The following is a 27,253-nucleotide window of genomic DNA, read 5'->3' as shown; positions in this document are numbered from 1 at the left end:
GGGGGTTAGCCCTATCAGTGATTTGTTCTTTTCGTCACCTTTTACGACTGGCTGAACATACCGGAGGCCTATTCTTTTCTTATTATTTTTCTTTTCTTATTATTTTTCTTTTCTTATTATTTTTCTTTTCTTATTATTTTTCTTTTCTTATTATTTTTCTTTTCTTATTATTTTTCTTTTCTTATTATTTTTCTTTTCTTATTATTTTTCTTTTCTTATTATTTTTCTTTTCTTATTATTTTTCTTTTCTTATTATTTTTCTTTTCTTATTATTATTTTTCTTCTTATTATTATTTTTCTTCTTCTTATTATTTTTCTTCTTATTATTATTTTTCTTCTTATTATTATTTTTCTTCTTATTATTATTTTTCTTCTTATTATTATTTTTCTTCTTATTATTATTTTTCTTCTTATTATTATTTTTCTTCTTATTATTATTTTTCTTCTTATTATTATTTTTCTTCTTATTATTATTTTTCTTCTTATTATTATTTTTCTTCTTCTTATTATTTTTCTTATTATTATTATTTTTCTTCTTTTTCTTCTTCTTCTTCTTATTTTTCTTATTTTTCTTCTTTTTCTTCTTTTTCTTCTTCTTCTTCTTCTTCTTCTTATTTTTCTTCTTCTTCTTCTTCTTCTTCTTCTTCTTCTTCTTCTTCTTCTTATTATTATTATTATTATTATTATTATTTTTCTTCTTATTGTTATTATTAGTAGTAGTAGTAGTAGTAGTAGCAGTAGTAGTAGTAGTAGTTGTGCAGGATGAACAGAAGACAAACTATTGAGTTCACTTTGTCTTCATACCTTAAATAAAATTTGTTGACAAGTGAGACAGAAAAACTTCAGTTTACTGTTTTTACTTATGTATGCTCCACAGCAATACAGCATAATTTATTATCAGAAGTTGTTTTAGGGTTGAAAGAAAACTCTCCTTAGTTTTGACGTTTTGTATGTTTCTTGGAAGTGTTTGCATCAATTTGATAGAACAACAATAAGGCCATTTCCACATGGTTGTACCTATGTGAAGGACATCTATGTTGTTTTGTTCCTTGTGTTATGTGTATGAGTTGTGTAGAGTTCCATGGTTTCTCATAATGGAATGACAATGGTCTTGAATACACTTAGTGATGGAAAAGACAAACTATTAAGCTCCTCAATCAATTTATGAAAGATCCTTTTTGCCTTTATCGTCAATGTGACGTGCATAATTTCTAGGAAAGTATTCTTTTGATATCATGTGTTGGTAGTTTCTCTATGATTATTTGTTGTATCTATGGTTTCAGAAGACTATGCTATAATGTGCATAAAAGTGCTCAGTATATCTTATCAAAAATATCACCATACTTAAATGATTGTCAATCTGTTTCTATTTGCAAAAATTCACATGAAACTACTTACTACAATCATGTTTCACCAAAATACACATCCATGTGTTCTTATGGTGGGGTTACCTTAGCCCTTTTCAGGTAGCTTTGACCCACTTGTCGGAAAAAGTTTTAATTCTTTTTGTCACTAAAATTACATCATTAGCAGGAGTAAACAAGTGTCTTAATAGTGTGTGAATAAATCTATAAGGTAGTGACTTCAATTGAGTAATACTGTGTTGACAACAATGAGCTATGTTGATCATAAATATTTTGACCACAGTTGCATCCCATTAATTTCTGTGTATAGCATTCACATCAGTGAAGCTAAAAATACGATGAGTGCAGTTTTGCGTTCTGTCAGTATAATGTAATAACATAAGAAACTGTCATTTGGGAGAAACTTAATTTAGATAATATACTTAACAATTTTGTTAAATGGTGCACAGTTTTGCAGAATGAGGTTACTTTAACTGGGGTCAAAGCAGCCTCAGAATGAAGATGGTGTTAGAACGTGATGGAGGTTCTGAAAGTGTCTCTTACTATTTTATTCTTTGGAGGATTTGATAAGAATTATTGGTTGAACATGACTAACAAAATGTGGCTATATTAAAGTATCAGAGCTTCAGCAAGCTGTGTAATACAGCTCATATCCATACTGTACAGTATTTTTAACATACTCTCTTTGTAGTTAACATACTGTAACATGTAACTTGAAAATTAGTTAGTTGGTGAAATACCCTACACTTCTATGTTCACTGTGTGACTTTCCAAACAAAGCTGAATATTTCCCGTCCTTCCCTTCAAAATTTAGTATTTTTGTTCCTCATGCTCCTGAATGCCTGCTCTAGAAATACCCATTTAGTTTACTTATTCCAACATTATACTACCACTTTATTCATGAAGAAGTGCTTGAGTGGGTCAAAGTAGCCCCAAGTGCGGGTAATATTGGCCCACTTTCTTATGTGGTACTGCAGCAACAAATAGTAGGTAATTTTGTTTAATATCATTCCTTATTGGCATAAGTCTTTCACAATACCGAAAAACGTATTTGAAATTCTCTCTCTGCCACTACAGCTTCTCTTGCCATAAATAAAAAGGAAGGCAAAAGTTTGGCCAAAGGAACCACAGTTTACTGTGCTGCTGAAAAAAATGATTAGCTTATTTTCAATGAGCAATAGTGCTGTGTTATTGACACAACTTTTTTAAAATACTTCAAAATTGTTGGCTGCGTTCACCAGCATAAGTGTCTTCTGTTCTATTTTACATTAGTACAATGTTTAATAAGTACACTGGATGTTACAGATCATTTACACATCACACTTGATGCACCTATCTTCTGATCTGTATCTGTTTTAAATAGTTAAATATCATCTCGCATTGCTGCCAATTGGCTTGCTATGTTGGTAACATCGGTTCCTGCCCAGTCTTGAAAGTTAAGCAACATTGAGCCTGTCTGGTACTTGGATGGGAAACTGTTTAGGGAACACCAGGTGCCACTGGTTTTCAAGACATGAAGGTCACCGAAGTGGCATCCAGTCAATAGACTGGCACCAGGCCACTGTGCCACCTGATGTTTAATTATTTATGTCATGTTGCTGAGATGCTAAGGTACTAAATCAAACAAAGGAAAATCCAGGATGGACTGTAACAATATTATGAAAAGATTAGTAGCTACTCACCATATAGCAGAGATTCTGAGTAGCAGACAGGTGCTTACTTTGACAGCTTTCTTGTTGTGCCTATCTGAGTGTCAGCATCTCGACTACTTGGTGAGTAGTAACTATCCTTTTCATAATACTGGGATACTAAATTCTATGCTTTTCTGTACGCATGACTCGTGTAAGTCCAGGAAGACTCAAGACATCATCTTTGTGCTTAGATAGCACAATAAGTTAAGCTGTTACTGTTATCTTTTTCATATTTATGATTTTTAGGAAAGAATTAGTCAGAAGAGCACTGACATTTATAATTATTAGAAAAATCTGTTACCAGAAAGAAATACTGATCTGTAATTAAGATAATTTTCTTATTTGTATACAAGTACTACCTTAATTCAATCTGATGACAAAATAATCCTTGTTGGTTCAGTTGACATTATCTAATAGTGATGTCCTAATTTCTGCTGCCAACTAGCCTCACAAAGTAATCTGACATTTCATCATGGCCAGTAAACTCATTTACTTTTAGCTTTTTAATTGTTTTCCAGTTCCTGATCAGTTACTGGTGTCACTAATGTGGACTGTTGGCTTTCTCTATAACATGCCTTAGTTCCTCTACTGCACATAGCATTCACAATGATTGTGTTAGTCATTTAAATATTTTCTAAAGTATTTCTTCTGTATTTCCCGTTCTTCCTCTTTATGAAGTATGTTCCAACCTGTTTTCATTCTATTTGTTGTTTTCAAGATACTGGCAATAAATGACTTCTGCTTGTCTTAAAAACTGCATATGCTGCTATTGGTGCACTCTGAACAGGTTAACACTTTGCCTTTGTTGTCCTCTTTTTTGTGATGCCCATTTATTTTAAGAAAATCTCAAAGTTCTTCAAAATTTTGTTGAAGTACTGTGTCAAATTACATTAAAAAGGTCATACCTATCACTAACTTCCTGGGCTTGAAGAATAACTGCACACCATCAGTAAATGTTTAAGAGGCTATGGAATTATCTGGAATTAAGCTTATTGGCCTCAATATACTCTTAATAGCTGTTTACATAGGCTCTTTCTTTAAAAACGTTACATCCCTTCTTGAAACTCCCACAAAGGGAAGCATTCCAAATATCTTAATCTGTAACAATTTTAATATTGACTACTTGAATGATGGCAACACGCAGGCAATGTTCATATATTTGATGAATTCTTTCAACCTTCATTTGATAGTAAAATCTGCAACTAGAATCAAATTCCACAGTAGTAGCTGTATTGACGAAGTAGCCACTAATATAGAATGTTTTGCGAACTCTGTACACATACGGTTCTCAGACCACAATGCTATAATTATAAATGCAAATTTACCTCATAGAGATGCCTTAGTCAAAATAGTAGTAAGAGAAAGCAGAAAATTTTCTGAAAACAATATTCTAAATTTCCTATCCTACATGAGTAAAGAAAACGAATGGTCTTCCAATAACAAACAATAGATAAGTATGAAGCCTTTCTAAACATTTTCTCCTATTACTTCAGTTACCGTTTTCCTTTATAATTATAAAAAAGTTGTTCTTAGTTATTCCAGAAAGTGGATCATTTCAGACATTAAAACTTCCTCCAAAAGAAAGAGGGAGCTTTTCTCCCTGAGCAAAACATACTTTGGCAGGAGTGTTCAGTTTAAGAAATACTTCACTACTTTTAAAAAGATATTCAGAAATTTCTCAAGGCAGCCAAAAAACTTCCTTATGACCTACTTCTCAAAAACTTTGGTAACAAAAGTAAATGTGGCAGATATTTAACACTAATGCAAGTAGGACTAAAAACATTACAAATAGTAGTAACCTAGAAATAAAGGGAAGAAATGGCTCATGAATTTAACTCCTTCATAAATTCTGTTGAAAACCTTACTAGTCACTTAAAGAATAACTGTATGCCAGCCCCTCTTTTGAGCAACCCTACTTCTTCACTATTATTGTCACCAGCCTCAGAAGCAGAAATCAAAAATACAATCTGCCAAAAAGTAAAAAGTTCCTTCTGCTGGACAAGAAGAAATCCCTTGTTTCCTTGTTCACAGATGTTCAAGTATAATAAGTAAGCCTCTATCACATATAATTGATTCTTCATTTTTGGAAGGCATATTCCCTAAATTACGTACCGTACCAAAAATTATTCTGATACACAAAAAGACTCTAAACAAGATCCCAATAATTATTGGCCTATAGCAGTCCTCTTTGTCTTTAGTAAAATATTAGAGTATGTAGTGACTGACAGATTAAAATCATTTCTGAATAAGTATAGTATCCTTTCTCCAGCTCAAAATGCATTCCAGGAGGGAAAACAGTAGATGTTGTTAATAAATTTCTAGATATTCTAGCTGATAAGAAACAGCCAACTGTGGAGTGGTTCTTTGATCTTACAAAGGCCTTCAATACTGTAAACCACAGTATACTATTACAAAAACTGTGTAAGTATGGTATAGGGGACACTGCCTACGATTGATTTGCAAGCTACCTACTAAACAGAAAACCATATGTGCAGTTATGTGAGGTCACCCCTCCAGGAAAATACAATTTCATGTTCTGATATGCAAACCATAAAACATTATGTCCCTCAAGGATCAGTTTTAGGCCTGATCCTATTTCATCTGTTCATTAATTATCTTCCTCTTCACCTAACAACTTGCAATACCTTCCTTTTTGCTGCCAACACCAACACCAATATTCTGATACCTGATTCAGATGATCGCATTGAAGCTGTAGTCAACCAATGTACAGCTCTATTAGATTCACAGTTTACAGCTAATAGGCTACTTCTTAATATAGAAAATACTGTAGGCCTAACATTTCATACAGTCCAGAACAGAAATATCACTGTCCTAACTGTACAAATAGGTGGAAAAAGTATGGAACTGGAAAATGTAACTAAATTCCTTGGAGTATCTCTCTCTGACACTCTAAGCTGGGAAAAGCACACTGGCAGCTTAGCTACAAAATTAATAAAGTATGTTTCATGCTTCTGTCAGGGAAGTGATGAGTATAAATATGCACCATGCTCTTTTTCACTCAATCCTAACATGGGCTCATATTCTGGGGCCTAAATTCTGAGTCCAATAAAATATTTAAGCTTCAAAAGAAAGCTGTCAGGATAATGTTATTTAAAAAGCAGATACACGCATGTCAACATATATTCCAAAAACTAGGTATTCTTCCACTTTCATGCCAGTATATATTGGAGATACTAAGTTTTACCAAGCTAAATATTGGCAGCCCAAAACAGAATTGGAATTGTCACCAGCCCAAAACTAGAGGGAAATACTTGTTGACATTATTTCCCCCTTTCCACCAAATTATATGCTGATAGTGTAAAAGGCATGGGGATTATAAAGCTTAATCATCTACCACTAAATGAAAAAGAAACATCAATCCAGCACTTCTAAAAGAAGGCTTAAATTGATATTATTAAAATACTCCTTTTATAACTTACATGAATATTCTGAATACAATTTTTCTATGTAGTATATTTGCACACTTATGTACTATAATACACCTTCAAATGTAAATTTCAATAAGGCCTTCATGACTGTTAAAAATTGATCTACTTGTATGTACTTATTATATTTATCTAGTGAATCTGAACTATTGTATAAATTATTTAATGCTTATCTGTACTTAATTAATTTTTAATTTATCCACAAATTTTGATTTTGCCTTGTTGACCTTCATTTTGAATAATATGTGTATACTGATATCCTGTAATCTAAAAGTATCATACAAATGTGACTCCATGTGTATTTAAGTGTTATGTATCTTTTAAATGCTCAACTATGACTTGTCCCATGTCATGTAGTATTATGTGTACACAAAATAGTTCAGTGGGTTGATAATGAGTGAGTTGGGTGGGTTGGGTTGGGTGGGTTGGGTGGGTTGGGTGGGTTGGGTGGGTTGGGTGGGTTGGGTGGGTTGGGTGGGTTGGGTGGGTGGGGTGGGTTGGGTGGGTTGGGTGGGTTGGGTGGGTTGGGTGGGTTGGGTGGGTTGGGTGGGTGGGTTACTACTTCTATTTACTTAAAACATTACCTACTGTTTCTGTGCCTCTCAAGATTTTCTAGAAGTTGACTTTCATTGTTTGGTTATTTTTTGCCCAGTATGTTAATTTAGGAAACTTATGTGTTTTTTTTTCTTTTTTTTTTTTCAAAACAGAAAATCCAGCGTTGCAAATTTGTACTAGTAGCATTTTGACAGAATTAAATGTTATGGTTGTGACACTCTGGATGACAAAAATTTTGAATCTGAATAAATTTTGAAATATTAAGTTCTCACAAAATTAGAATGTCTATGTAACAGAGACAAATGGTTTCCAAACAAGATGTGTCAATCTTAATATGATTATTAATAATATAGATTTTATTGTCTTTAGGCCATTACAGCAATTGACAATGTCAAAGATAGAATTAACAATACAGTGTGATAAAGTATTTACTAATGAAATATTTTAGCTTATATTACAATAAATGTTCAGTGGTTCATCTATTGGATTACTGCATTTCGCCATTCAAGGATTCATTGATGTCATAGAATGGGTGGGCAATTAACCATTCATGCAGTCTTTCTTTGAATGTATGTTCAGCAAGATCCTGTATAGTATGTGGCAGCTTATTAAATAGTTTGTACCCTGTGAATTCATAACTGTTTATTCATTTTGATAATCTGTGGTAAGGTGTGTTTAAGTGTTTGATGCTTCTTGTATTGTAACAATGTACATTGTCTGTTTCACATCTTGTAGGTTCTTCTTCATATAGATTAAGACATTGTATATATAGAGGTTTATTAATGTCATAATTTTTTGTTAAGTAAATAAGGGTTTGCAGTGAGCCTTATGTGAAGAATTTGTAATTACACTAATGGCTTTCTTCTGCAATAATAGTATATCTTGTATATGACTACAGTTACCCTCAACATAATGCCATACGATATTATACTTTGGAAAAATGCAAAATAAGATGATCTGATGTATGTTTCAGGAACACAATTTCTGAGCTGTCTTGGTAAATAAATTACTCTAGATAGCTTACTACTAATATAGTTCACATATTGGCCCCAAGATAACTTTCCATCTAAATAAGCTCTCAGGAATTTAACAGAACTAGGGTCATCAGATAGTGGCTTGTCTCTTAGAGTGAAGATTACCTGCTGAGGTTTATTTTCATTTAGCAAGAAGTAATTTGCTCTGAACCAATATGGTGCATGAGTGAATGTATTTTCAGCACAGGTTTTAAGATCTTTGATTCTTACTGCTATGTAGAAAAGTCATATCATATGATCATTGATCATTATCAGAAACAGGAAAGGACCCAGAACTGATCCCTGAAGCACACCTACTTTAACATTTTCTATGTTTGATGTTTCCTTACCAACACAAACTACCTGTTATTGAGATGAACTTTTAATAGCCTGAGACTTTCCTTTGATGCCATAAAATTCTAGTTTCTCTGGTAGCAGCCAGTGTTCAACACAGTCGAAGGATTTGCTTAGGTCACAGAATGAGACCTGAGCAAAGCCCTTGTCCCAAAAAACTTTGAGAATGTAACTGACTACTACGTTGACTGCATCAATGGTTGACAGATTCTTCCTAAACCAATAACGTGTAACATTAATTATTCCTAGGTTTTCAAAGTGAAATCATTGTTGGTAAATAATGCATTCTGTTACCTTGGAGAATGTGGGTACAATTGAAGTAGCCTGTAAATAGATGGAGAGTCTTCATCTCCCTTTTTGTGTACTGGGAACATCCTAGACAGTTTTAATTCATCAGAAAATTATCCCTCAAGTAAGCACTTGTTTATGCAATGGGTTAAAGGGTACAGAATGCAATCACACGCTTTTTTTAGCAGGTTGCATGATATGTCATATCTAAGCTATTAGATGATTTCAGTTGTTTTATGACCCCTTGAACAAATGTAGGTGATACTTCGGAGAAGGTTAGAATTCTTGTGTTTAGTAACTGTCCACCCCAATTTTGAGAGAATAACTCTGATGGACTAATGTGTTGTTGGTAATTGTATCTCCAATTTCTTTCACTGAATTAATAAAAACCTCATTGAGAGTTTGAGGTGGGACATTAATTTTGTCTTTTTTAGTATCTGTGGTAGCACTGTTAATTATTTTCCAAACAGTTTTGCATTTATTGGCCAAATTACATATGATGTTGGCATCGTAGGTTTTTTGCCTTGCAGGATGGCTTTTTTGTTTCATTCCTGCATTCCACATAGTCTGATTTGGCATAGTCAGACTTCATAATACATGTTGTACAGTAACAAATTTTTTTTAGATCTGTTAGCTGCTTAGTGTACCACATATTTTATCTGGTTTCAGATCTGGATTTGTGGCTGCTGTCTATTATATTGATTTTCTTTATGGGAACACTGTGGTTAAATAGGGTCAAGAATGTATTAAAAATCTATCAAATTTTATTTTGGCTGACAGATCATTACTTGATTCTTGCACATAGCACCTGGTACAGGTCAGGCCTAGGGAGGAGTGATTGCCTGAGCTGTAAACTTCCCAAATTGACAGTTTGCCAGTTGGTCCCTCCATCAGGTGTTTGGGAGGCATGTCCTTATGTGTGAACAATCACTTAAGGCAGGTGCACCCCCTTGTGAAGGGGGCCCCCAGTTGAAAGGAGCACACTATTGGAGACACTGGCATTCATGGGGATTTCCTCACGATGAGTCAATCATCCTGCCCTTTGACATCTGCAAAATGTAAATGTAATGAGGCTACTGATTTGAATACCCTTCCCACTGCACCATGGTTCATTGTGGTCTCACATACTGAAGATGGTTAGAAAGGTGTACATGCAATTGCTGGCCCTGTGAAATCCTGCTCTCATTTATGGAATGGCACTTAACTTTTGGAGACAGTCTCTGATTCTCAAACACTACTTCTCCACAGCTACCCTGTTCAAATCAAGGCACATAGAACATTGAATTCTTCCCAGGTGTAGTTTACACCAGGCTGCTTGACAGTCTGAGTCTGAATTTCAATCTTACCTCTCTGACCAGGGTGCCATTGCCTTCCATCGTGTAATGAAAAATGTCAATTCCTCCTTGGTGTCCACCCGCACTCTTTTCCTCATCTTTGATAGTGTGACGCTGCCACCCAAGATGAAAACAGGCTACAAAATTATCACAGTTCGGCTGTACATTACGAATCGGATACACAGCCACCAGTGTCATCATTTCAGCCATGCTTCAACATCTTGTCGACACCCAGCCAAATGCATAACCTGTGGCAGGGATGCACATGAGGGTGAATGTCCGCCTGCTTCTCCCCACTGTATCAACTGCAATGGCAGCCATGCCACTGCCTCTCAGGATTTTCCCATGATCTAGGTGAGCAGGCTGTACAAGAGATTCGGGTAAATAAAAAAGTGCCTTACCCAATAGGTCGCGACAACTGGCTAGTCACAAACCCTGTATTCTCCTGTCTGGCACCTATAGTTCTGTTCCTATTACCCCTCGCTCCATGAAGGACATAGCCATGCAGACATGTGACCTCAAATTCGGCTCTGAGGTTGTGAAATCACTCAGTCTCAAGGTAGCATCACTGCCCCCCCCCCCCCCCCCCCCCCCCCCGAACCTGCTGTGCAACAAACGGTCAAACTCTCACCTCAGGGGCAAACCCACCCACTACACAACCTGCAGGCAAAAAATGACGGAAGGAATACTCCCATGAAGACTTCCACTGTCACTCCAGCTGAATAACCACCAAGTATTTTTCTAACCAGAAGGGCTCGAAGAAATCTACTAAAGACAAATGGTCTCCTTCACCAACTCAAAGATCCTTCTTGATGGTGTTGCCTGGCAAGCTGCTGTCTCACCAATACACACTATCAACTGTTTTTCAGCATTGGATTCCACAGACTGACTGCACAAGCACACTGATGCTTCTTGGACCCCATGGAGCAGAATCCTCCTGCTCCTGCTTCTGTGCCCTTTACTGGTGACTCTACACTGTCACTCGGCGGCCACGGAGTTGACACCCCTACATCTCTTCCTCCTCATCACTGCCCTCCAATGGAATGTTCATGGCCTTTGGTTCCACAAAGAGGATTTACAGCGCCTTTTAGCATCGCAGCATCCCCTTATACTCTGCCTTCAGGAAACGAAATTGTGCCCTTGCGACCACTTCGAGCTTTCACATTACTTATGATTCGTTTTGACCTTCCCTATGAGGTGAGCATTCCATCTCATGGGGGCGTTAGGCTGCTCATATGGGAAGACCTTCATAGTATACCCATCTCCCTGACTACCCATCTTCAAGTGGTTGTAATTCCCCTTTTCCTTCTCTGCCTGATTTTCCCTCTGTACCATTTATGTCTCTTCGTCATTCACTGTCACCAGGGCAGACTTCCTTCAGCTTATTGGGCAACTATCCCCCCTCCCTCCGTTTTTGCTACTTGATGACTTTAATGTGGATCATCCCTTTTGGGGTTTTTCTGGGATCTGTCAGAGGTGCCCTCTTGGGTGACCTTCTTAACCTCTTCTGTCTTAACACTGGAGCACCCACTTTCTTTTCTGACTCCTCATACACCTATTCCTATTTGGACCTATCCTTTTGCACTGCCCAGCCTGCCCATCGTCTTGAGTGGTCCATTCTTTCTGACACCTACTCAAGTCACCACATCCCATGTGCTCTCCGTCTGCTGACTGCTACCCCATCCACATTCATGCCGAAATGGCAGCTTACTAAGGTTGACTGGCAGCTTCACTCCTCCCTGGCGACCTTCAGCGAACAAGATCTCCTCAGTTGTGATGACCAGGCCAACTATCTCACCAATGTTATCCTTACTGCTGCAGAATGTTCCATTCCTCACACTTCCTCTTTACCACGTCATGTCCCAGACCCTTGGTGGACTGAGGCATGCCGTGACTCAAATCACATGCAGAGACATGCTCTCCACATTTTTAATAGTCACCCTTTGCTGGGAAAACTGCATTCATTACAAACAGATGAGTGAAAAGTGTCAGAGTTCTTTGAGATAGCAAAAGAGCTAGCTGGATTTCATTCACTAGTTCTTTTAACAGTCCACACCTTCTTCTGTTGTGTGGGCCAACCTCCGATGACTCTCTGGAACCAATATCCATTCCATCATGGGGAGCGGATCGAACCGTCCTACTTCGCCTATATCGGTCGATCGTCCACTCCAAGCTGGTTTATGGGAGCTTCGTATACTCCTCTGCACGGCCGTCCATCTTATGCCGCCTCAACTCCATACAACATCGGGGCTTACGTCTTGCAATCAGAGCGTTTTGTACTAGTCCCGTCGAGAATCTTCATGCTGAAGCCGGCGAATTGCCACTCACCTACCGGCGCGATATACTGCTTTGTTGGTATGCCTGTCGGCTACTGTCAATGCCCGACCACCCGTCTTATCGTTCCTTTTTTAACGACCCTCTCGACCGTCAATACGGGTTGTATGTCTCTGCCCTGCTATCCCCTGGAGTTCGCTTTTGTCGCCTCCTTCAACACCTTGATTTTTCACTTCCTGCAGCCTTTAGAGTGGGCGAGAGCCAAACGCCACCTTGGCTCCAGGCTCAGGTTCGCATTCACCTTGACCTCAGCTCGCTCCCGAAGGAGGTTACCCCTGGTTCGGTATACCACTCCCGTTTTGTCGAACTTCATTCGAAGTTCATTAATATGACCTTCATTTATACAGATGGCTCTAAGACCAATGATAGGGTCGGGTGTTCTTTTATTGTCGGGGCTCAAAGTTTCAAATACCGGCTCCATGGCCATTGTTTGGTCTTCACAGCTGAGCTCTTTGCCTTCTACCAGGCTGTTCTTTACATCTGCCACCACCGACATTCTGCTTATGTCATCTGTTCAGATTCCCTGAGTGCCATCCAGAGCCTCAGTGATCCGTATCCGGTTCACCCTTTCGTGCACCGGATCCAACGCTCTCTTCAGCAGATGGTGGACAACGGTTCTCCGGTTAGCTTTATGTGGGTTCCTGGCCATGTCGGTATCCCTGGGAACGAATCTGCAGATGCCGTGGCCAAGTCTGCGATCCTCCAGCCTCAGACAGCTTCTTGTGGTGTCCTTTCATCAGGTGTAGCAGGGTCATTTGTCGGCGCATTTTATCGCTGTGGCATGCCGATTGGGCTGCACTTACGGACAACAAGCTTCGGGCCTTGAAACCTCTTCCCGCGGCTTGGACGACGTCCTCACGCCCTTCTCGGTGGGAGGAGGTCATTTTGGCCCGGTTATGAATTGGACACTGCCGGTTCAGCCATCACCATCTGCTGACAGCTGCGCCGGCGCCGTTCTGCCCATGTGGGCAATTGTTGATGGTCCACCACATTTTAACGTCCTGTCCGGATTTTAATACACTGCGTCTTGATCTTGGCCTGCCATGTACTCTAGATGCCATTTTAGCGGATGACCCAGGAGCAGATGCTCGCGTTCTTCATTTTATCAACTTGACAAACCTCTCTAAGGACATTTGATTATGCTGTTTTTTTTAATCCTATGCCTGTCAATCTGTCTTTTATCGTGTTTTCCATTTTAGTTGCTGTTTTAAACTTGTGCCTCGCGGTGCATTCCTAACGTAGTCTGGGTGCTAATGACCATTGAAGCTGTGCGCCCTAAAACCACAAAAAAAAGAACATTCCCTGATTTCCAGTCTGACAGTAGCTGACGAGTCATTGTGGTCCCTATTGCTAACTCCAACACCTTGGACCGCCATTTTACGGACGTTTTGAGCTCTTCCCACTATCACCCTGCCTTCATCAATCAACAACAAGTGGGGGAGGCTCAGGTGATACTCGTCTCTTCTCAGAATCGTGAGCACTACAATGCTGCCTTTACTATGAGGAAGCTAGACCATCCTGATTCTCCGCCCCAGGGCCAGACGCCACCCACAATCAGATGTTGCAGCATCTCTCTCTTGCGGGCAAGCACTTTCTGCTTAACACATACAACTGCATTTGGGCTGAGGGCACATTTCCTGGATGCTGGCATGAAGCCACTGTCATACCCATACCTAAGCCTGGTAAGGACAAAAACCTTCCTTCTGGCTACTGCCCCATTTCTCTAAGCAGCTGGCAATGATTCATGCCCAGCTGGTGTGGTGGCTCCAATCTCACCATTTACTAATGAATATGCAGTGTGGACTTAGAGCACAGCATTCTTCAGTTGACCATCTCGTTACTTTGTCCACTCATGTCATGATTGGTTTTCTGCAGAAATCCCACACTGTGGCCGTGCTGGCTGCTGTGGCTGAGTGGTTCTGTATGCTTCAGTCTGGAACCACACAGCTGCTATGGTCGCAGGTTCGAATCCTGCGTCAGGCATAGCTTGTGTGATGGCCTTGGGTTAGTTAGGTTTAAATAGTACTAAGTCTAGGGGACTGATGACCTCCGATCTTAAGTCCCTTAGTGCTTAGAGCCATTTTTCTGTGGCCATGTTTTTCGATTTGGAGAAGGTATAAGACACCTGCTGGAGAACTAGTATCCTCTGTACTCTTTACATGAGGGGCTTCCATGGGTGCCTGCCCAGTTTTCTTTGGGTATTTTTACAAGACAGAGTTTTCAAGGTGCATGTGGGTTCTGCCTTGTCATACACCTTTACTCAGGAAAATGGTGTGCCTCAGGGTTCCGTCCTGAGCGTCATCCTCTTTGCTATCACCATTAACCCTATAATGACCTGTCTCCTACGGAGCAACTACAGCTCCATTTTTGTCGATGATTTTGTCATCTATTGCAGTTCTCTATGGACCTGTCTTACTGAGCATCGTATTTAGTGCTGTCTTGATCGTCTTCACTCCTGGAGCATTTACAATGGCTTTTGCTTTTCCTCTGACAAAACTGTCTTCATCAATTTCTGGCGCCGCAAATGGTTTCTCCCACTATCTCTCCATCTTGGGCCTGTTGCCCTTCCGTTCGTTGACACTAGAAATTCCTGGAGCTCCTGCTCAATAGGAAACACTCTTGATCCTCCCATATATCTTGCTCGGCGCCTTGCTCGGCGCCTTGCTCGGCGCCTTGCTCGGCGCCTTGCGCGGCGCCTTGCGCGGCGCCTTGCGCGGCGCCTTGCGCGGCGCCTTGCGCGGCGCCTTGCGCCTTGCGCTGAAGAGCCGCTGCGCTGAAGAGCCGCTGCGCTGAAGAGCCGCTGCGCTGAAGAGCCGCTGCGCTGAAGAGCCGCTGCGCTGAAGAGCCGCTGCGCTGAAGAGCCGCTGCGCTGAAGAGCCGCTGCGCTGAAGAGCCGCTGCGCTGAAGAGCCGCTGCGCTGAAGAGCCGCTGCGCACGCAGAACCCTCTATGGTCTGGCCATGTCCATTTGTTCTGGCGCGTGCTCGACTTCTGTGGTGGAAGGTACTAGAGACTTGGCTATGTCTTCCACCTTATTTTATTATTGTTGCTGTAAGTGATCTTCTTATAATAAAACTTATGTCTTGACCACATGCTTTTTCTTTCATGCTTTGCCATTTCAGAACTACCCTGTTTCCAAAAGAAACAAAATCCTATAGATTCAAGGCAGAATTTGCAACTTAATAGTATTAAGCTTAAGTGTGCTGATTGTTAATACTACTAACTTGCAAATGATACTTCATATCAACAGGATTTTGTTCCTCTGAAAATGGTCTAAAGCTAAAGTGTACAAGGATGAAAGGAATATGTGGTGCTCAAAATGAGCTCTGTTAAAAGTGCAGAATATGACCCACCATGTCTCTCACAAGAGTTTCAGCTCTGTTGTGTTACTATTACAAAACTTGCACTCAGAAGACATTGTTTCTCTTCTTAATTAGGTTGGCTGGAAGGGGGTCAGGTGGAGGTAAAATGTGGGTGAGTTTTCACTCTCTGCAGACCACCTTGGCTCTCTGAACTTGATACTGGCACAACCTGTGTACTTCTCACTAATTATAAATTATTTCTCAGTTCTTCAATCATTATTGATTTCAGTGCTTTAATTGTACTACTTCTTCATACTTTCAAAATCCAATGAAATTTCTTTCTGACATAACTAGTCTGTTTCTTAATAGTTACTTACAGCCTTGTTCTTTCATTCCTTAACCTCCAGAATCAATGAGGCACAGATCAGTAACAAACGATTAGTGAGAAGACTTGCTGCTGCTTGGTGGTAGCCATGGTAGAAGTGTAGAGTGTATGGTACAGTACAAGTTGATAACAGTGTATCAGGCAACAAGTATCATGATGAAAAATGCTAGTCTTATGCAGCTTGTAGAGGATGTAGGGAAGTTGTGGAAGAATGTAGACAAAGAGGGTTAGGGTGTAATAGTGGGTGAAGCAGGGGACATATTGGCTAGACACAAGTTATACCATGAACTGTGACCTGGATGTAAATTCAATCAAAAACATGTTTTGTTGAGGTCCTGTAGTGTCCTCTGGGTCAATGCTGCTGTGAGCCATGTGATTGTGGAATCTAACTGCCTGCTGCTGACAAAAAGTAAGGTTAGCTTATTTCATCAGAATACTAGAACGCTGAGTAATTAATATCTTGAGTGCCTGGGAAGTATAAAGATGCTTAAAAAGGTAAACATCCTGTGTGTTTCTGGACACCACATAATCAGAGATGTTAAGTGTAAAAGACTGCACTGTGTCATAATGATTTAGATGTAATATGTGAAAACAAGGAGTTGTTACATGTATAAAGACTGAACACAAGTTTGAAACTATTGAAACAATTTGAGTTTTGTCTGGAAAAGCATATAGAGGTGTGATTCTGTGAATGAATACTGAAACCAAGTCTGTCCGCAATTGTAACTGCCTGTAGAAATTTGAACTGTTTGCAGCATATTGATTGCTTACTGTGTCTAGTAACCTAGTAGTGAATAGTCTGTGTAATTTCAGTGATTATTTTCTGAAAGATTCTGATAGGAAAAAATGATCTGGAAACCTAATTTAGATCATCCAATTTGATATTGGTTTTCAGTTTTCCAACACACATGGATTGAGAGTAGGTAGAGCTTCCTTTGATGAAACATGCTGCAAGAAAATGACTTGTATACTCAGTAACAGTAGCTACTACTGATCATGATGAACAGTTAGTATAAACAATATGGTATATTACAGTATCCAGAAGAAATCAGAATAATTATGACTCTACAATTGTTTTTAAATATTTACAAGATAGATTTGAGGATGAAATTAATAATTAACTGAATGATGACATAAAGTTAAGTTACTTCCACAATACATTAGTATCATTCTTTGAAAAATAACTTTCTTCATAAACTAATCATAAAGTATATTAAACATCCACATAAAAAAGTCATTGATCATTAGCAGAATTAAAGTATACTGTGAAAGAAATAAGAAAATATATCTATTGGTAAGAACAAGTAAAGATCCTGCAGTAACTGCACACTAAAAAGCTGCTAAGTAACGTTATTGGAAAAAAAAAAGAAACATACACACTGCCAGAAATCACACACAACAAAAGGTCACAGGGCAGGAATACCGTGCTATTTATTTAAATGGCAGGGCTGTAAATGATTGCTAATAGATAGCACATCCGTTCAGCAATCATTTCCCCAAAGTAGGGATGAACAGTTAGAGAAATAAATCAAAGCAATATGTTAGAAAAGCAAAGTTCAATCATAGGGATGTCTCACCCACTCCCCTTCTGAAATTCAGAAAATCAGTTATTCTTTCAAATAAAAGCTCATTTGGATTGGATGGCATTCTTAATGTACTAAAGACTTTCTCCCATAGAGTAAGTGCGTCTTTCCTCTAGTGGCAGATAAATATAGGGGGCATCTCCCCCCATCCTTTCCAGGGCCACCCACATTGCCACCTCCACTGCCCCTACCAGTCAAACCACATGCTATTAATTTGTTTCTTTAATCAGTCGAATCAACTGAGTTGAGTTAACGAGTAGTTGTACTTTCCTATGTAGCATGTGCATCCACATCATTGTTTTTTATACATTTCTGTCTATCACATAGATAGCTAACACATACCTATGAGAAAATTCATGGTCATTCTAGTAATCTCAATATATTATTCTGTCTGGCATTTGTTTGAGAAAAGCTGTGAATATTCTACTGTTTTGTGATTAAAAAGACTAATGAGGGAGATTCTTCAGTACAAGCAAACGAGCATAAACACCCTTAATGATCATGATTCTGTTATGCAAGTGTTGTCCATTTGTCCTAGATTTGACTATCCTACTTTGCACACACACTACAAAATATTTGCTTGTCTACCTGCATCTGTGGCTACAGTAAAAAGAAATTTTTCAACATTGCAGTGTGCAAAGACATGGCTGAGGTCGACAATGGAGGAGGGTTGGCTCCTTTTACCAACCTCCCGACTCGGCAGCATCAGTGGCAGACCAACTGAGAGAAAATCTGGAATACATTTAACATAAATTTCCTCAGCATGTTATAGTATCAGGTGGAGATTTCAATTTACCAGATATAGACTGGGACACTCAGATGTTTAGGATGGGTGGTAGGGAAAGAGCATCGAGTGACATTATACTGTGTGCATTATCTGAAAATTATCTTGAGCAATTAAACAGAGAACTGACTCATGGAGATAAGATCTTGGACCTACTGATAACAAACAGACCCGAACTTTTCGACTCTGTAAGCACAGAACAGGGAACCAGTGAACATAAGGCTGTTGCAGCATACCTAAATATGGAAGTAAGTAGGAATATAAAAAAGGGAGGAAGGTTTATCTGTTTACCAAGAGTAATAGGAGGCAGATTTCTGACTACCTAACAGATCAAAACAAAAATTTCTGTTTCGACACTGACAATGTTGAGTGTTTATGGAAAAATGCGTTTTAGACAGGTACATACTGAGTAAAACTGTGAGGAATGGGAAAAACCCACTGTGGTTCAACAACAAAGTTAGGAAACTACTGCGAAAGCAAAGAGAGCTTCACTGCAAATTTAAATGCAGCCAAAACCTCTCAAACAAACAGAAGCCAAACCATGTCAAAGTTAGCATAAGGAGGGCTATGCGTGAAGCGTTCAGTGAATTCGAAAGTAAAATTCTATGTACCGACTTGAAAGAAAATCCTAGGAAGTTGTGGTCTTACATTAAATCAGTAAGTGGATCGAAACAGCATATCCAGACACTGTGGGATGATGCTGGCATTGAAACAGAGGATGACACGTGTAAAGCTGAAATACTAAACACCCATTTCCAAAGCTGTTTCACAGAGGAAGTCCGCACTGCAGTTCCTTCTCTAAATCCTCGCATGAACGAAAAAATGGCCAACATCAAAATAAGTGTCAAAGGAATAGAAAAGCAACTGAAATCACTCAACAGAGGAAAGTCCACTGGACCTGATGGAATATGAATTCGATTCTACACAGAGTACGTGAAAGAACTTGCCCCCCCCCCCCCCCCCGCCCCCCCTTCTAACAGCCATGTACCGCAAGTCTCTAGAGGAATGGAAGGTTCCAAATGATTGGAAAAGAACACAGGTAGTTCCAGTTTCCATAAAGGGTCGTCGAGCAGATGCACAAAATCTTAGTCCTACATCTCTGGCGCTGATCTGTTGTACAATTTTAGAACATGTTTTTTGCTCGTGTATCATGTCATTTCTGGAAACCCAGAATCTACTGTGTAGGAATCAACATGGATTCTGGAAACAGTGATCGTGTGAGACCAACACACTTTATTTGTTCATGAGACCCAGAAAATATTAGATACAGGCTCCCTGGTAGATGCCATTTTCCTTGACTTCCGGAAGGCATTCAACACAGTTCCGCACTGTCACCTTATAAACACTATAAGAGCCTACGGAATATCGGACCAGCTGTGTGGCTGGATTGAAGAGTTTTTAGCAAACAGAACACAGCATGTTATTCTCAATGGAGAGATGTCTACAGACGTTAAAGTAACCTCTGGTGTGACACGGGGGAATGTTATAGGACCATTGCTTTATAAATGACCTAGTAGATAGTGTCGGAAGTTTCATGTGGCTTTTCGCGGATGATGCTGTAGTATACAGAGAGGTTGCAGCATTCGAAAATTGCAGTGAAATGCAGGAAGATCTGCAGTGGATAGGCACTTGGAGCAGGGAGTGGCAACTGACCCTTAATATAGACAAATGTAATGTATTGCAAATACATAGAAAGAAGGATCCTTTATTGTATGATTATATGATAGCGGAACAAACACTTGTAGCAGTTACTTCTGTAAAATACCTGGGAGTATGCGTACAGAACGATTTGAAGTGGAATGATCATATAAAATTAATTGTTGGTAATGTGGGTGCCAGGTTGAAATTCATTGGGAGAGTCCTTAGAAAATGTAGTCCATCAATGAAGGAGGTGACTTACAAAACACTTGTTCGACTTATACTTGAGTATTGCTCATCATTGTGGGATCCATACCAGGTCTGGTTGACAGAGGAGATAGAGAAGATATGAAGAAGAGCAGCACGTTTTGTCACAGGGTTATTTGGTAAGCGTGATAGCATTACGGAGATGTTTAGCAAACTCGAGTGGCGGACTCTGCAAGGAAGGTGCACTGCAAGGTGGTGTAGATTGCTGTTCAGGTTTCGAGAGGGTGCATTTCTGGATGAGGTATCGAATATATTGATTCCCCCTACTTATACCTCCCGAGGAGATCATGAATGTAAAATTTAGATAGATTCGAGCACGCACGGAGGCTTTCCGGCAGTCGTTCTTCCTGTGAAGCATACTCGACTGGAACAGGAAAGGGAGGTAATTATGGTGGCACGTAAAGTGCCCTCCGCCACACACCATTGGGTGGCTTGTGAAGTATAAATGTAGATGTAGATGTAATGGCTTAGCTCTGTTGAACACTCACCCTGACATTGATTGTTGTATGATGATGTAATTAACCAATTTGCCAGGAAGAATAGGCACATAGAATGCATCATTTAAGGAAGAGAACCACAACTGTAACTTTTTAATATCACAAGATGGCATTGTCTTGTATATGTGTATATTAAGTTTAAATAAAACTTTCTTAAACTTTGCATGTGACTTTGTTATTTTTGATTACAGTAAAAGAAAAGGTAGCTCAAGATATCTTTAGCGCTCCCTCCTTGACGTTTTCTGTATCGACTACTGCTTTCCTCAAATATGTGCTATGATGTGTCACTAAGGGTATTTTTCCAGGGAGATTGAAACAGGTCATTATTAAACTCAAGGGAGTTCCACAAGGCTAAATCTTATGTCCACCATTGTTTGTCATATATGTAAATGATCTTACATCTATTATACAACAAGAATCAGTTATTTTTTCTGATGACTCTGGTATTTGTCAGCTTATACATACAGCAATAGGAGGTACGGTAAATAATGTTCTTAAAAATATTAATGAATGGTATTCTGCAAATGGTCTCTCTGAAGTCAAAAGAAGACATAATGTCATCAGTTCTGCACATATACTGGCAGTACACCAATGATAAAAGTGACACATGATGCAGAAATGATTAGGATGGTATCTTTAGCTGCTCATTTTGATGAGAATTCAAACTGAAAAAAGCACGTGTCTGAATGCCTGAAACAATTTACCTCAGCCACACTGCGATTCAGAACATCGAAAATCTTGGGGTGGGGGTGGGGGTGGGGGGGGGGGGGGGGGAGGAGAGAAAGATCAACAAGCTAACGTGTTTCATATTTTCATTTATTAATGTCATATAGAATAATGTTGTGGCCTAACTCACTGTTAATCCTGATGCAGACATTCTGTGTTTCAGAAAATAATTGGGTGTATGGCACACTTGGGTGTATGTGCAAATAATATGTCTTTGTTACCAAGGTAAATATGTATGAACTAAATTACAGTTTAATTCTAGTGTATTTTATTACTGTTTAACTAAACTAACATTATATGAGCTAAATAGCTGTTTACTTAAATAATAATAAAGCAAACCTTTCAGTCACTCTGTTGCTGCTCACAAGTGTTACCCCACAGTAATGTCCCTTTCGATGTGTTAAACACTGCAATTTCATTGCATCACTGCCAACCACTTATTTGACTACTAATTATTTTGTAGATCACTACCTTACTGTGGGGTCATCCTGCTAGCTAGGGCTCTGGGTCATTTTCTTACACAGACCATAAATTTTTCCCACCTGGCTTGTGGTTTATTTTATATTACTGCTGCTCACTTGGATGTATGACAACACGACTTGTTACTGTGTTAGCTGAAGCAATAATGAAGGAACAGGGGTGGACTTGCAACTGTAAAGCAACATTGGAACTGCACTAAACTCTTTATATACAGGTGCACCCACTTGTGGTTTAAGATAGTAAGTGTTAATTGTTGAAAAAACTTCTATAAGAATATAATGTGGTGTTCACTCACAATCATCATGTAGAAAACTATTTAATGAGTTAATACATCAACAAAATAATCAATTAACTGAACAGATAAAGAAATCTACTCATCAGGTGGTGGCAAGCAAAAAAAATATATAAAGAATAAAATTGTTAGGGATGGATAGGGACTGCGCCTGTTGTGTATGGATTCAGGTGGAATTGGCCACTATCTGTAAACAGCTGGAAGCTGTGTTGGCTGTGGTCAACAGGTTCCAGGATGTTGCCCTGGGCTGCAGTGGCATTGGGACACCCGAGGCGAGCACTTTGACGCCTCTGGAATCTGTGGCATTGCCTGTGATCTCTGATGCCACTGCACCCTCGGATTCGGACATCCCTGCCAGTCGACACTTGCGTGATGGTGATTGGTGAACCATAGTGGAGTCGCAAATCCCTGGGCGGAAGGTGAAATTTGGTACTGGCCTCAAGGCTGTACCCTTATGCCTCCGTAACAGGTTTGAGGTGCTGCCCACTGCTGAAAGTACTTCTGAGCCAGTGAGGGCAGCCTCGCGTGTTGCGGCAGTGGCCAGTCTTCCTGAGAGATCCAGACAAGTGCAGAGGGTCAGATTACTTGTCACTGGGAGCTCAGATGTTAGGCAAATGATGGAGCCCCTTAGGGATATGGCAGGTAATGACAGGAAGAAAGCCAATGTGCACTCCATGTGCATACTGGGAGGAGTCATCCAAGATGTGGAAAGGGTCCTTCCAGATGCCATGAATGGTACAGGGTGCAGCCAACTGCAGGTGGTGGCTCATGTAGGCACTAATGACATGTGTCTCTATGGATCAGAAGAGATTCTCTCTGGTTTCCAGTGGCTATCTGAGTTGGTGAAGACTGCCAGCCTTGCTAGTAAGATGAAGGCAGAGCTCACCATCTGCAGCATTGTCAACAGTGCCGATGGTGAACCTTTGGTACAGAGCCGAATGGAGGGTCTGAATCAGAGGCTCAGACAGTTCTGTGACCATGTAGGCTGCAGATTCCTCGACTTGCGCCAGAGGGTGGTGGGGTTTTGGGTTCCGCTAAATAGGTCAGATGTCCACTACACACAGGAGGCAGCTATATGGGTAGCAGGGGCTGTGTGGCATGGACAGGGCAGCTTTTTTACGTTAGATAGTATTGGGAAAGATAAAAAAGGGCTCCAGTCTCAAAGCGTTCAGGGCAAAGAAACAATGAGAGTCAACCAAGCAACAGTCGGTATTGTAGTTGTAAATTGTCATAGCTGTTTTGGAAAAGTACCAGAGCTTCAAGCGCTGATATAAAGCACTGTAGCTGAAATAGTTATTGGAACAGAAAGCTGGCTAAAGCCGGAGATAAATTCTGCCAGAATTTTTACAGAGGCGCAAACCTTGTTCAGAAAGGATAGATTAAATAAAGAAGTGATGGTGTGTTTGTGTCTGTTGGTAGTAGTTTATCTTGTAGTGAAGTTGAAGTAGATAGTTCCTGTGGATTACTATGGGTAGAGGTTATACTCAACAGCCATTCCGAAATAATAATTGGCTCCTTCTATGGACCCCTCATCTCAGATGATATAATAGCTGAATGCTTCAAAGAAAACTTGAATCTCATTACAAATAAGTACCTCACTCATACAGTTACAATTGGTGGAGACTTCAATCTACCCTCGATCTGTTGGCGAAAATACATGTCCAAAGCCGGTGGTAGACAGAAAACATCTTTCAAAATTGTACTAAATGCTTTCTCTGAGAATTGTTTCAAACAATTAGTTCATGAGCCCATACAAATTGTAAATGTTACAAAAACATACTTGACCTCTTAGCCACAAATAACCCTAATCTAATAGAGAGCATCATGATGGATACAGGGATTAGTGAGCACAAGGTCATTGCAGTGAGGCTCAAAACTGTATCAACCAAAACCACTAAAAATAAACACAAAATATATCTATTTAAAACAGCAGATAAAAATTTGCTTGATGTCTTCCTAAGAGAGAGTCTCTATTCCTTCCAAACTAATTATGTAAGTGAAGACCAGATACAGCTCGAATTCAAAGGTGCAGTATCGACAGCAATAGATAGATTCATACTGCATAAGTTAATAACAGACGAGACTGATCCACCATGGTACACAAAACATGTCAGAACACTGTTGCAGAAGCAACAAAAAAAGCATGCCAAATTCAGAAGAATGCAAAATCCCCAAGACTGGCTAAGTTTCACGGAGGCTCGAAATTTAGTGCGGATGTCAATGCAGCATGCTTTTAATAGATTCCACAATGAAATATTGTCTCAAAATATGGTATAAAACTCAAAGAGATTCTGATCATATGTAAAGTACACCAGTGGCAAAAAAACAGTCAATACCGTCACTGCGCGATAGCGATGGAAATGTTACCGATGATGGTACCGCTAAAGTGGAGTTACTAAATACAGTTTTCCATAATTCCTTCACGAAAGAAGATGAAGTAAGTATTCTAGAATTCGAAACCAGTACAGCTGTTAGCATGAGTGACATAAAAGCAGATATCTTAGGTGTTGCAAAACAACTCAAATCACTTAAGAAAGGCAAGTCTTCCAGTCCAGATGGTATAACAGTCAGGTTCCTTTCAGAGTATGCAGACACAATAGTGCCTTTCTTAGCAATCATATACAGCCACTCACTTGATGGAAGGTCTATTACTAAAGACTGGAAAATAGCACAGGTCACACCAATATTCAAGAAAGGAAATAGGAGTAACCCATTGAAATACAGTCTCATATCACTGACCTCAATTTGCATTAGGATTTTGGAGCATAAACTGTACTCAAACATTATGAATCACCTTGAAGAAAATGACTTACTGATGCATAACCAACATTGATTCAGAAAATATCATTCTTGTGCAACACAACTAGCTCTGAGTGCTGTTGACAAGGGATCTCAGATTGATTCCATATTCCTAGATTTCCAGAAGGCTTTTGATACCGTTCCTCACAAGTGATTATTAATCAAATTGCGTGCGTATGGAGTATCATCTCATTTGTTTGACTGGATTCATGATTTCCTCTCATAGAGGTCACAGTTTGTAGCGATAGACAGTAAATCATCAAGTAGAACAGAAGTGATATCTAGCATTCTGCAAGGTAGTGTCATTGGCCCTCTGATGTTCCTGATTTATAAAAATGATCTAAGTGATAATCTGTGCAGCTCCCTTAGACTATTTGCAGATGACGCTGTAATTTACCTTCTAGTAAAATCATCAGACAATCAATTCCAATTACAAAATGTTCTAGAGAGAATTTCTTTATGGTGCAAAAAGTGGCAATTAGCACTAAACAAAGAAAAGTGTGAGGTCATCCACATGGGTACTAAAAGAAATCCAATAAATTTTGGGTATACGATAAATCACACAAATCTAAGCACTGTCAATTCGAGTAAATACCTAGGACTTATAATTACAAGCAACTTAAATTGGAAAGACCACATAGATAATATTGTGGGGAAGGTGAAACAAAGACTGTGCTTTGTTGGCAGAACACTTAGAAGATGTGCCAAACCTGCTAAATAGACAGCCTGCATTACATTTGTCTGTCCTCTGCTGGAATATTGCTGTGCTGTGTGGGATCCTTACCAGGTAGGATTGATGGAGGATATAAAAAAAGTGCAAAGAAGGTCAGCTCATTTCATGTTATCGCACAATAGGGATGAGAGTGTTACTGTTACAATATGTGAGTTGGGGTGGCAGTCACTGCAACAAATGCGGTTTTCTTTGTGATTAGATCTATTTATGAAATTTAAATCACTAACTTTCTCTTCCAAATGCATAAATATTTTGTTGACACCCACCTACGTAGGGAGAAATGATCATAATAATAAAATAAGGGAAATCAGAGCGTGAACGGAAAGATTTAGGTGTTCCTTTTTCCCACGCACCATTCAAGAGTGGAATGGTAGAGAAGTAGTATGAAAATGGTTCAATGAACCCTCTCCCAGGCACTTAAGGGTGAATTGCAGAGTAACCATGTAGATATAGATGTAGGTTAAGTGAACATGCCAACGTTCAGAGCCAGTGGCTCCTCCTTACAGAAGCAGGGCTGGTGGTGTAGGAAGAAGGCTGAAAGGAAAGGACCGGTGAGGTTTTGGGAATAGGGAGAGGTCAGGAAAGTCACACAGAACCCCTGGTTGTTGGAGATTTCCTAGATGAGATGAGAAGGAAAGGAAAGGGAATGCACCATATGAAATTTGAAAGTCTGGTCCTGTTCTGAATTCTATGCCAGTTTCCTTGATGTTGACCCAATCCTCACCATGGGTCAGCTATGCATGTCTGTTTACATTAAACCCACTAACAACTAACAGTATTCACATTCTGACACATGACAGCCTTTCCGTGTCAAACATTCTCTCATACAGCCTTGCCATTTGAGGGAAGTATAATTGTTCAGGTGCAGACTTTTTGCACCAATACACAACCATTTCACTTTAGCCTTCACAGGACACAATTGCCCCACCAGTTCAAAAACAATTTCCCGGGTCATGACATCTAGTCCTGATACTGCTGATACTGCCAAATACAGCTGATGAGTACACCTCTTGTCACTCACTATTATCCTGGCCTTGAATGTATTGATCAGCTGCTTTGACAGACCTATGACTTCCCAAAATCATAGTCTGAAATGAGGCCCATTCTACATACATTTTGCCCCCTATACCTGGAATAGCTTTTCATTTTAAAAAATTCTTCTTCCAGTAGAAATTATGGCCTGGAACTTACAATGAAAGAGGTCAGTGATACATCTTTTTACTACACTTGACAATACTTTCAAGTAAATATATTAAGTGATCAACAGACATTTGACACATATTGCAAATTTATGGTTTTTATGTACAAGCAAAAAACCATCAGTTATTATTTTGTTTACATTCAATTTCTAGAGAACCTGAAAATGTTTTACAATTGCTTAATATGTGT

At 39.4% G+C, this 27,253-nt stretch overlaps 1 protein-coding gene across 1 annotated transcript in view; it reads right to left on the bottom strand.

The window, feature by feature from the left end:
- Positions 1-235: 235 nt before the first annotated feature.
- Positions 236-27,253, bottom strand: part of LOC126092796 (GATA zinc finger domain-containing protein 4-like) — a 45,495-nt gene continuing 18,477 nt past the window's right edge. Inside the window, exons 2-3 of the mRNA XM_049908525.1 lie at positions 15,028-15,307; positions 236-778 (exon numbers count right to left, since the gene is read on the bottom strand). Coding sequence (XP_049764482.1) covers positions 236-778; positions 15,028-15,307 — 823 coding nt within the window. The remainder of the gene's footprint in view (positions 779-15,027; positions 15,308-27,253) is intronic.

Source organism: Schistocerca cancellata, chromosome 7 (genome assembly GCF_023864275.1).
Source record: "Schistocerca cancellata isolate TAMUIC-IGC-003103 chromosome 7, iqSchCanc2.1, whole genome shotgun sequence".
NCBI lineage: Eukaryota > Metazoa > Arthropoda > Insecta > Orthoptera > Acrididae > Schistocerca > Schistocerca cancellata.
This window is presented reverse-complemented; position numbering and strand designations above follow the sequence as displayed.